A 12,029-nucleotide genomic window follows, 5' to 3' on the forward strand; every position below is an offset into this window, starting at 1 on the left:
CGTGGCATGTGTTTGTATACATAGTAATGGTGCCAGGGTGTAGCTACATCTTCCTGTTGTACAATGGCGAGATCAGATTTTCCCGTGTGCCACAGATCCAAGCTATGGACACTTGTTATCTGTCCCAAAACACACATGGGATTGCAACATGAAATTCATCTGCCCATGTTTGCATATTGTTCTCTGAACTTGCCACAATCCCTGCATGCAGGGGTAAAGCACATAAGAACCTATGTTTGGCCCTGATGGATCAGGCCAGCAACCAGCAGATGGTTAGAGTGTGGTGATAACGCCAAGATTGCAAGTCTGATCCCCACAAGGGACAGCTGCATATTCCTGCATTGCAGGACTTAGATGATCCTCAGGGTCCCTTTCAACTCTCTTGATTCTTCTAGTCCAGCATCCTATACTCACAGTGGCCGACCAGATGCCTGCGGGAAGCCAGCAAGCAGGATCTGAGCACAAAGCCTTCTCCCCTCCTATGGCTTCCAGCAATTGCTGTCTGCAAATGTGAAGGCAGAGCATAGCTATCATGGCTAGTAGCCATTGATAGCCCTCTCCACCATGTATGTCTGATCCTCTTTTAAAGCCATGAACCAGTAGGACAGTATATGAACACGAGATGAAATAGCATGTAATTTAAAATGTACTGCATGACTCTGGGCAGCAAAGACTCACCCGGCTCCTGCTGGCATCTGCCCACAAGATAGCCAAGGGAGAGTACATTTCCACACCCCTAAGGTGAGGAACAAAGGCAGGAAGAGCTGGTTTGGGCAGTGATGGGAGCCTTCTGGCAACAAGACAGAAACATAGGGGGAGCCAAAATGGGTGGAGATGGGGTAGCAGTTATGCAGTCCTGAAATGCTGCAAACTCTGCCCACTGCTAGCAGGTACCTCCCTGGCAGATTACCTCACTGTGCTGTAGCTCTCACAGAAAATAGGTTCCCTGTTCCAACCTCAAGGGAGAGGCCAAGTAACATTTATTGTAAGGCACAAATATTTTTGTGTAAATTTCAATTTCTATGCCAGGGCAAGATTATTCCTTACCATTCCTAACTTTGACAGCCATCTAGATTTTGCCTGTTTTAGAACGATGCCCAGGGAAGGCAGCAGAGCATTGTTCTAGCCCAACTATTTGGGATAATTTCTATCCTAAGAACTAGGCCAGAATGCTCAGCCTCCTTCGGCATACATTTAAAACAGGCAACTGTAAAGGTCACATTCTGTTGGAAGGGGCTATGTGCCAAGAGTGGTTGGAGTCAGTAGCAGTGCTGGATTGCTCTCTTCCTACCTGGATGAGTTTGGGGAAAGAACTGTGCCCCATCATGAGGCTGAGACTCACAACTCCTGACTTTCGCCATCACTTCAGCAACCTCAGGTAGATACTAAACCCTTCATACACTTCCTTGTGGGATCAAGACACAAATTGGATTCCCACACCCCTTTCCCCGAAACAGCTCACCCCAATTAATTTTCAAGCAACACTGAATAGTTAACACAGCTGATTTTTATTGATTTAAAAACTTTGCAATGATTTTTGGTTCTTGCCAATAAACCGAGTAGCATAAAAATTATAGCAGGGATCAAACACTGGAGAGAAATCACAAAAATAATAGGCCTAATAACATCTTTTTTCTTCAGAATTGACAGGTAAATCTCAGTCTAACTGGAGCTCAAACAAAGGGAGTAGGGGAACTTCCATTATTGTTAGCAGGCAGGTCTGGTTCTGGAGTTGGGTGGCCTAACAGTGAGGGGGCTTGCAATTAAAGCCACGTAAAAAACGACCTACATGGAGCATCGAATTAGAACATTTGATGTTTCTCAACCCTCTCCCTGGGGGAAAAAAGATTCAGTTACATTAAAAGGCAGTCATGGCTCCCCCCCACCCCACCCCAGTGTTGGGAGCAAGAGCCCCCAGCAGCCCATGTAGATGCTGGAAGGTTTATAAGAAGTGGGTGCTGAGAGAGAGACGGGGAGGAACAATCTCTATTCAACTACAAAAGCCCTAACAGCATCCACCAGGCTTTGGCCAACATCATTCACAAGAAAGCATCACACCATTCCTTCAGGCAGCCATAACAGTCTCTGGATTGCTTGGCATTGGCGCCGCACGTGTCCTTCAACCACTCGCGGAAGAGGTCCTCGTCCTTCTTCAGCACTAAGAACTGTCCCAGAACCACGTATGCCTGTGTTCAAGAAAGCGGGGGGTGGGGGTGGGGGAACACACAGAGGATTAGCAACTTGGGTAAAAAAAAAAGAGAGGCTACCTATATCAGACTCTTTTGGAAGACTGAAAATTCCAGAATACCCTTCCGCGACCAGGTGCCCTCCAGAGGTTTTGGACTACAGCTGCCTCAGTTTGATGGGAGTTGTAGCCCAAACTATCTTGAGGGCTCAGGGTTGTGAAACGCTGTTCTAGAAGCACAGAAAATCTGGGAACACAGAAGTTATCCTTTCAGTGCAGCAGTTTGAGTTTTGGACTCAAGACTTGGGTTCAAGTCCTCACAGATAAACAACTACCTGACATTCAGAAGACATCTTAAGGCAGCCCTGTTCAGGGAAGTTTTTAATGTATGACATATTAGTGTATTTTTGGTCTTTGTGGAAGCCGCCCAGAGTGGCTGGGGAAACCCAGCCAGATGGGCTGGGTACAAATAATAAATAATAATAATATTATTATTACTCACTCTACCACAAAGACTAATTGGACGCAGGCCTACTGAGATTCAAAAAGACTGCTGCATTGCATAGGCCCTGAAAAGCAGGCTGCAGCAGTCATCAAAATGGAGCATGTCTCTCCTGATCTTGTAGTCCTGCGGGTACTCCTGGTACCTCTGAAGTGAACCCCCCACAGCAGAGGTTTGTCTGGAGGCTAGAAAGCATCACTCTGCCCAAGTTCATTTCCTATTCCATAAACTTATTTTGCTTTCAGACCCACTGTCCCAGAAGATACCTTGTCAAAGCCTTTGTCTTCCAGCTTCCTGCCAAGTACATCTCCAATGCCAGCTAAAGTACCAACAGACTTGTCCCCCATGGGCTCAGCCACGAAGTCCCGATGCTTCTGACTGGTGGTCATGTTGCCTGCAGCTCTGCCTGCAAAGGAACTCAAGAGATCAGTGAGGTGTCAGAACTAGAGGGTGGGTAGCATCACCAGGCAGCTGAGAAAACCCACAGGATGCTAGAACTCCACATGCTTCTTGGCCAACTGTCATACAGCTTATTTGTTTACTATTCCAGGGAGGAAGAAACAGAGTGAGCCATGTCAATGGTTGCATTAGGAGTGTATACTCCCCTGCCTGGTTGGCCAAAAAGCTGAAAGCCTGCAGTGAATTAGACAATAATTCTCCAGCATTAGGTAGCTTTCTTTAGAATGCCCATGGATGTTGCCACACCATACCTTAGAGGCAGGGGCACAGGACAGAACATTTTCCACTTGTAAAACATGCATTTAAATTAGGAACTGTAGCATAAATTAAATGTGTACATTTTGCTAATTTATGTGTTTGGCAACACTTAGTGTTTATTTTGATACTGTGGTAAAAAAAAATTATGCTGAGATTTGTTGTCCAAGTTGGAGGATGTATTTAAAGATAGTGACCTGGCTCAAATGCCATGTTAAATCTTAGTTTAAATGTGAATAAGGCTTTTCACCCATCCCCTATGCAGGTGGCACACACAACACAAACATGTAAGAGTATGGCTTGTTGTGTTGTGAGAACTCAGTGCATGACTTGTTCCTTTCAAACAAACAATGCACACCCAAGTCAGAAACAAGCTGAGAACCATAGCTTGTTTGTTGTTTGCCTGAGTAAATAAAATGCAAACCAGACTTATATATGGTTCAAATGTAAATGAGCCAATATATAAACTGGGCAGTTTTTAAGCTGTAATTAACTTTTTTGAGATCACACACAAAAATATATAAGGTTCAGCTTGCTGTGTGTGCAAGGACTGGTACATAAGCTTATGTTAATGTGTTATGTACATATCTTAAGGCAAATATCAAGTAAAAATAATTTACAACTAAAGCTTTGAGCACAGATTAATACTTCATTATGTACATTTTAATCAGGAAATTAAATTTAAATAAAAATAAAAAAATCATCTCCTTCCAGCTATTGAGCAATTTATTTGGAAGCATTCATGCAGTGCTTTTATGTTAATTTTTAGGGTTTGGTTACCAAAGTGAGTCAGACATACTAGATCAGATCCCAATTGGTTACAGAAGCAGAAAATGTTTATTCAAAAGTTTTCAGAGCACACCGCTGCTCAGATTGTACACAGAATGTGGGTGGGTGTTTTGCAAAGAACCATTTGTAAAATAAAGCATAGTCAGCAGCGCTGCTACTATTTCCAACACAAGTATCAGAGGCAACGCACCACTTCTCAACCATGGTTGCACCTGAGATTGCAAAAACAAGATCTCATTGCTCCTACTAGCTGTATCCAGTTTAGGGGAGATGGGGAAGAGGCCAAAAGGTATAGTTTGACTGGACAGTTCTAGAGTTCACACTTGGAAAGTGGGAGGGGGCTCAGTTAGGGCCATTACAGCTTTCATAACAGCTGCTACAATCTTTGGAAGTTTCTGATTCCAACAGCAGCCAGCCAGAGGGTGGCGGTTGCTACTGCTCCCTAGGTTCACACAGCCTCCAACTGATGACTGCAATAATGACATAGCCTCCTGGTAAGGGAATACAGCCAGGGAAGCAGCAAGAGGTGTTACTTGACACAGCTAAATAAGGCAAAGCGGTATTGAAGGGCAGGCAGCTAAATAAGGTAATAGCGCCACCTACCAGAGAGTGAATTGAAGAACACTCAGTGGAATGAGGTGGGGCTTGGTCTCCTTTGATTCCTCACTGGCACCTGGGGCTAACTGGAACAGCAGAACCATCACCAGCCAGGGCAGAAGGTGGCTCAGGGGGTTCTTTTGTTGCAGTACTGCCAGGATGACACAGAAGGACCTATGTTGGGCTGCTCTTCAGGAGAGAAACCAGCCTAGGATTCAGGAGATCCAAGCACTTTCACATTCTACCTCACCTCCACAGAATCCTCTTGGTTCTATTGCTGTTGGAAGGAACACCAGAGGTAGCCTTTCACTCATTCAGGTGAATGCTAGTCTTCTGCTGCAGTCAAGAAAGCTAGTACAGTGGTACCTCAGGTTACAAATGCTTTGGGTTACAAACACTTCAGGTTACAAACTCTGCTAATCTGGAAGTAGTACCTCGGGTTGAGAACTTTGCCCCAGAATGAGAATGGAAATTGCACACCCATGTGTGCGGCGGCAGCAGCAGAAGGCCCCATTAGCGAAAGCGCGCCTCAGGTTAAGAACGGTTTCGGGTTAAGAAAAGACCTCCAGAACGAATTAAGTTCGTAACCCGAGGTACCACTGTAGTGCTCCTCTCCTGACCTAGGCATGGAGAATAATTGGTCCTCCAGATGTTAAGGCTTCCAACTCCACCAGCCCCAGATAGCATGGCCGGTAGGTAAGGATGATGAGAGTTGTAGCTCAACAACTTCTGAGGGACTGTTGGCTACCTATACCTGTCCTAACCCCTCCTCTCTCTCCAGCATTAGGTTGCTTTGGTTCACTGAGGCTGGAATCCTAATGCCAAAGTTCTTACTTCATCTTCCAAATAATAGTAAAAAAGGCTATTTCTTAGCGTTACAGGTTTAGGATGAAAATAAACCCACCTACTAAGGTCAGAGCTCTAAGTTAGCACTCAATAGCAGACTGTTTGCTGCTTCAGAGCAGAGACCCCAAAGCTAAATTTATGTGAGAAAACCAATCAACAAATGAGTATAGATTATTATTATTGTTAAATCAAATTTCTATACCGCCCTTCATCTGAAGATCACAGGGCAGTTTACAATACAATACCAAAAAAAAATATTATTCCAATTGTGGGGAGGGCAGGTGGTGGGAACACTTGGGTGAGGGGTGAAGAGCCAAGTCAAGCAGCCTGCTTGGGAAGAGTGTAGGTGCCTGCACCACTTTGCCTCACCTTCTCCTCCCACCTTCCTGATTTCACTAGCAACAATCCCCATGGAAAAGGTCTACCACACCCAAACACTCCCTTTCCAAATACTTGGGGAAGATGAGGCAACCTAAGCCAGAGATGGGAAGGCTGAAACAAGACACAATGAATTAAGGAAAATCTCAGGTAGCTCAGCACAGAGGAACTGACGGGCACTACCTCACAAGTCTTAACTGTCTTTCTATTCCCAACAGCAACTAAGGCAGAACAAATACAAATCTCATTCAAGCCAGTCAGTTTCTTTGGGAGGGCTTGAAACAATGTTACATTGTTATGTCTTAATATTACATCCCAAAACATTTGGAAATGTTCCAACAAATCATTTCCAAGTACTGTAAGGCTTTCAGTGTTAAGCCCCATTAATCCATTTATCTGGATGTAAGCTCAATTGAACTCCTATTGACTTACTTCTGAGTACCATAGGATTCACTGTTGACTGGGACTCATTCCTTTTTAAAAAACTGCTTAAGAATGCAGTGAACTAGGATTTAGCGTTCAGCAGATATTGCCTGATTATTCATGGAGAAAATGGGAGATATTTTTACATACCATAAAAAGTCAAGATGCTGCACTTTGGTACTTCCCAAATTGTGTTTGGTAACTACAACAAAGGCCAAATCTGTTCCCCATAATCTGAGGGATTGAGTAATCCCCTCTTCGCCCATTTTAACATTTCTTTCCCCAAAAACCCACATTGCTTATCCATCTGGGGTAAACCCAGCCCCTCTTTTTTTAAAATCAGTAACTGCTTTGACATCTTCACTTGGGAGTTATTGGAGCAAGAATCCCCCTTCTGGAAGCGAACATTAAAGCAAACATCTTGGGGGAGTGATTTTCAAACTTTTTTTAAAAAAAAGTTTAAAAACAAACTTCCCTTCAGCTGTTTTACTGCAATTCCTTTTGTTAATTTTGGAGTCTTTCTCTCTCTCTGTGAAACCGCCCTTAAGCAAAAAGGAGAGGCCTAAAACGAATTAAGCCAAACATCATCCCTGGAAGGTAGGCCGACACCATCATGAAAAAGATATATACAGGGAGAGGACGGTGGGAGGAGAGAGAAGCTCAAACTGCTCAGCATGAAGTTCCTGGTGTGTAATGTTTGTGGGATTAAAGAGGCTCCATTAATACGCCTCAAGTGAAGAGGCCGGATGGAGGGAAAGGCGGCGGCGGCGCCTCATGGCCACTCGCTTACGGTTCTTATCACCATTCAGGCAGCCGCCAGCCTCCCCCAAACCTGAGGGGCTTCACCCGCCCCCCTCACCGCCGGCACCCCCTGGCCGCCCCCGCTCCCTTTCCCGCCCTCCGAGCCGCTCACCTGCTCTCTCGCCTCAACCGTCGCTCCCGCGCTCCCCTCGGTACCACTTCCGGGTAACACGGGAAAGCTGGGCGTGAGGAGCGCAGCCTAGAGGGCGCTCTAGGATACCTACGTTTGCCCAGGGAAGTCCAGAGCTAAACTCATAGAGATTCGGAGGAGACGATCTACCCTTTCTATGGTCGGAGCGCCATAAAAACATGACGGCCGCGGCGCTCTAGGCTTCTCGGCAGTTTCTCTATGGAGGAGGGAGGCTCTTGTTATTGGGAGAACCGAAAAGGCGGGATAATTTGAGGAACGCGCGAAAAGAGGGCGGAGGGGGAATAATTACGCATTTGCTGCCATTTTACAATCACCCCCCCCCACACACACCCAATATCTGAAGAAGTGTGCATGCACACGAAAGCTCATACCAATAACTAACTTAGTTGGTCTCTAAGGTGCTACTGGAAGAAATTTATTATTATTATTATTATTATTATTATTACTTTTCTTTTTCTTTTCTTTTGTTTTGTTTCGACTACTGCAGACCAACACGGCTACCTACCTGTAACTAGAACTACAATATCTTGAAAGATTCCATCAACGGTGTCTCCAAGAAATTTTGCACATCACCTGGGAAGACAGGCGAACTAATGCCAGTGTACTGGAAGAAGCAAAGATCACCAGTGTCGAAGCAATGATTCTTCAACATCAACTTCATTGGATCGGTCCTGTTATTTGGATGCCTGACTATCATCTTCCAAAGCAACTACTCTATTCCCAACTAAAGAACAGAAAGCTAAATACCGGTGGACAACAAGTCTCTTAAGGCAAATCTAGAAAAATGTAGTACTGTATAAACACTGACAATTGGGAAATACTGGCCTGTGAGCGCTCCAATTGGAGAACAGCCTTTACCAAAGGTGTCATGGACTTTGAGGATGCCTGAACTCAGGATGAAAGGGAGAAATGTTCTAAGAGGAAGGCATGTTTGGCAAACCCTCACCATGATCAACTCCCGCTCGGAAACCTATGTCCTCAGTATGGAAGGACGGTGTGGATCCACAATTGGCCTCCACAGTCACTTACAGACACACTGTTAAGACCATGTTCATGGAAGACTTGGCCACAAGTGATTGCCAAAGAAGAAGAAGAAGATACAGTGGTATCTCTGGTTGCGAATGGGATCCGTTTTGGAGCCCCGTTTGCAACCCGAGCAGAACGAAACCCACGTCTGCGTGGGGTCGCAATTCGCTGCACATCATGTCATTTTGGACGTCTGCGCATGCGCGAGAGGTGAAACCCAGAAGTAACCCTTTCCGGTACTTCCGGGTCGCCGCGGGACGAAACCTGAAAACACTCAACCTGAAGCAAACGCAACACGAGGTATGACTGTACACAAACACTGTACACACACAAGTAATAATAATAATAAAATTTATACCCCACCCATCTGGCTGGGTTTGCATTTTTTTTTTTGCTCAGAAATTTTGTTTGCAAATTTATAGCAAATTTGTAAAGCACATTGCTTTTTTGCTGTCAAACTATAAATTTGGGAATTTTTTTCTGAGCAAAAATTTTAAGCAAAAGAAGTTAAAAATCCCCCCCATATGTTTTGTTTATTGAATTTATATCAGGCTCTTCCTTCAGGAGTTGCCCAGCACGGCAAACTTCTACATAATTTAAAAACAAGCAAAGGGAGAAAAAAAATCTAAAAAATAATTGCAATTAAACCATCTTTATAGGCAGTTACAGTTAAAAACATTATAAAAGCATTGTTCTATCCACTTGCCCTGAGTAGTGTTCTTCAGCTAACAGTAAGTACAGTGGTGCCCCGCAAGACGAATGCCTCGCAAGACGGAAAACCCGCTAGACGAAAGGGTTTTCCGTTTTGGAGGTGCTTCGCAAAACGAATTTCCTATGTGCTTGCTTCGCAAGACGAAAATGTCTTGCGAGTTCCTGCGGGTTTTTTTTCCTTTTCCCCCCCTTTTTCCCAAGCCGCTAAACCGCTTATCAGCTGATGGCTAAGCCGCTTAACAGCTGATGCTAAGCCGCTTATCAGCTGATGCTAAGCCGCTTATCAGCTGATCGTTAAGCTGCTTATCAGCTTATCGTTAAGCCGCTTATCAGCTGATCGTTAAGCCGCTTATCAGCTGATCGTTAAGCCGCTTATCAGCTGATCCACTAAGCCCGCTAAGCCGCTAATACTGTAGCACTAATCCGCTAATGGGCTTGCTTCGCAAGACGAAAAAACCCGCAAGACGAAGAGACTCGCGGAACGGATTCTTTTCGTCTTGCGAGGCACCACTGTATGTAAATAAAAAGGAGGAGGAAAATACAGTGTGTATAGACAATTTAAAATAAAGATATAAACCAAGACTATTACAGGAAAGACAGGCGGATGTCCAGAAAAGCTCACCTAACTGTGAGCCAGAAATATTCCCATTTCTCCCCCATATTAAATATACTCTGCTTCTATACTTCTATACAGTGGTACCTCGGGTTACATACGCTCCAGGTTACAGACTCCGCTAACCCAGAAATAGTACCTCGGGTTAAGAACTTTGCTTCAGGATGAAAACAGAAATCGTGCTCCAGCAGTGCAGCGGCAGCAGGAGGCCCCATTAGCTAAAGTGGTGCTTCAGGTTAAGAACAGTTTCAGGTTAAGAACGGATCTCTGGAACGAATTAAGTACTTAACCCGAGGTACCACTGTACTTATTTCGGAAAGAGGGCACAGCAATGGGGGCTGTGGGTGTGTTTGTCCACCAGGGGGAGCTGCACCCCCAGGAATGAATGACCCATCACCCATCTGTCTATCCCTGGAGTTGACAGGATAGGAAGAGTGTGAAGGTCATGGCTGCCCAGCACCTTCTTTCAAATCCAAGATCCACTGCAAAGCCACTAAATGTCTCAATTTGCTCCGAGGCAAATCTGGCCTGTGCCCTTATGCACCTATGGAAAATTTGGCATTTTGTGTCTTCAGAATATAAATATTCAGGATTCACCAGTGATATGAGCTGATGGGTGTGCTTTGGGGGGGGGGGGTTGGGTCTTGGGGGCCTAACTGAACCACCAGTTGGCCAAGACCAGCCCGAGGGCTGCATGTTCTCCTGCTGTAGTCAATAAGTGCAATTGCCAACGAGGTTGGCACTGCCAGGCACATGCCCATGGGCACGGCAGGGGCCTCCTAGTTAATCCCCGGAGCCTTCTTGACCTGTTGCTGCCCATCGCTGTTGCTGCCACCTGTTCACTTGCCCTCTCCAGGGGAGCAAGCCATAAAAGGAGCCACCAGCAGCTCACTCCTTATCCTCTAGTGGATTCGGCCCAGAGGCAGAGCAGGCCAAGTGAATGGGCAGTTGTGACAGTGTCAAGGTGGGTGGGGTGTCCTCCGGCAGTACTGAGAGAGCATCTTTTTTTTTTTTTTTTTAATAAAATATTTATTGAAATTTTCAAAGTGTTACAAAGTAAAATATTTTACTGAGAGAGCATCTTGTCCTCCGCCTGCTCAAAACCTTGATCCAGCCTGGACTGCTGCTCCATTGAATGCTGAGGGCTTCAAGGAGAAGGAAGATGGCTTCACTTCAACAAATGTTTCGAAGTTCCTGCTCAGACTGGACCACTTTGGCAAGGAGTGGCTCGGTTTGGGAGGCCGCTCCCATGCCCCATTGTGCTGACAAGGAGTCCTTAATTCGGGGTTTCGGTTGCACAAAGCTCCTACTCGCTTTCCACACAAACCTTTTAATTTCTTACCACAAAGGAATTTGCAGCTCCAGGGCAACGGCAAAGCTTTACAAGCGGAAGGAAACCGAAAAACACACACAAATGTTGCCTTTTACTGACTCAACTGCATCGAGCATAAGAAGAGCTTGCTGGATCAGGCCAATGGCCCATCTAGGCCAGCATCCTATTCTCACAGTGGTTGACATACCTGTGGGGAACCTGCAAGCAGCACCTGAGCACAAGAATTCTCCCTGCTCTTAGGGTACCCAGTGACTGGTATTCAGAAGCATTGCTGCCTCTGACTTTGGAGGCTCATAGCCATTGATAGCCTTCTCTTCCATTAATTTGTCCCATCCTGCTTTAAAGCCATCCAAGTTGCTGTGGGAATGAGTTCCACAGTCTGTGAGTTCCACAGTCTTAAGTACAGTGGTACCTCGGGTTACATACGCTTCAGGTTACAGACTCTGCTAACCCAGAAATATTACCTCAGGTTAAGAACTTTGCTTCAGGATGAGAACAGAAATCGCACGGCGGCAGCGGGAGGCCCCATTTGCTAAAGTGGTACCTCAAGTTAAGAACAGTTTCAGGTTAAGAATGGATCTCCGGAACGAATTAAGTACTTAACCCAAGGTACCACTGTATTGTGGCATTGGTGACACTGGGACAAGCGTCCCCTGAAGTCTATCAAGAGGCCCTGATCCTTGTTTTCACAAATGTTTAGGGAACGGCTGTGATTGTGGAGAAATTACACTCTACATTATGTTCAGAGGCTAACTCATTTTAATTATTCCATCCTACGTTCCAGGGCTGAGACCATGGCTGGCATTGCCATCAAGTTCCAGGGCCATCTCAGGGTTGGAGTGAAGCCTAGGAAATGTCAGAGAAGTGTGTCATCTACTTTAATAAAACTAATGATTAATAAACAACAACAGGAAATGCTTGTTTATAAAAATGAAGAGTGTCATTGAAGATCATTGCCAG

General features: G+C 45.3%; 1 protein-coding gene across 2 annotated transcripts; it reads right to left on the reverse strand.

Moving 5' to 3' along the window:
* Nucleotides 1-1,489: 1,489 nt before the first annotated feature.
* BANF1 (barrier to autointegration nuclear assembly factor 1) lies at nucleotides 1,490-7,502 on the reverse strand. 2 transcript variants are annotated; one of them, XM_080985433.1, is made up of 3 exons: nucleotides 7,348-7,502; nucleotides 2,954-3,093; nucleotides 1,490-2,186 (listed from the first exon to the last, which is right to left on the reverse strand). In XM_080985433.1, exons 2-3 carry the CDS (start codon nucleotides 3,074-3,076, stop codon nucleotides 2,040-2,042), a joined length of 270 nt encoding a protein of 89 aa, XP_080841559.1. In that variant the 5' UTR covers nucleotides 3,077-3,093; nucleotides 7,348-7,502; the 3' UTR covers nucleotides 1,490-2,039. The 2 variants fall into 2 exon arrangements, with proteins under 2 accessions (XP_080841559.1, XP_080841560.1); XM_080985434.1 differs by lacking the exon at nucleotides 7,348-7,502 and adding an exon at nucleotides 4,794-4,937.
* Nucleotides 7,503-12,029: the final 4,527 nt, after the last annotated feature.

The sequence above is a fragment of the Podarcis pityusensis genome (genome assembly GCF_964106645.2).
Source record: "Podarcis pityusensis genome assembly, chromosome: 16".
NCBI lineage: Eukaryota > Metazoa > Chordata > Lepidosauria > Squamata > Lacertidae > Podarcis > Podarcis pityusensis.

Coding starts and splice junctions, on each gene's coding strand:
- BANF1 (XM_080985433.1), bottom strand. CDS start 3,076: ATGACCACCAGTCAGAAGCATCGGGACTTCGTGGCTGAGCCCATGGGG. Junction 2,187..2,953: donor AAGACAAAGGCTTTGACAAG/GTATCTTCTGGG, acceptor TCTTGAACACAG/GCATACGTGGTTCTGGGACA.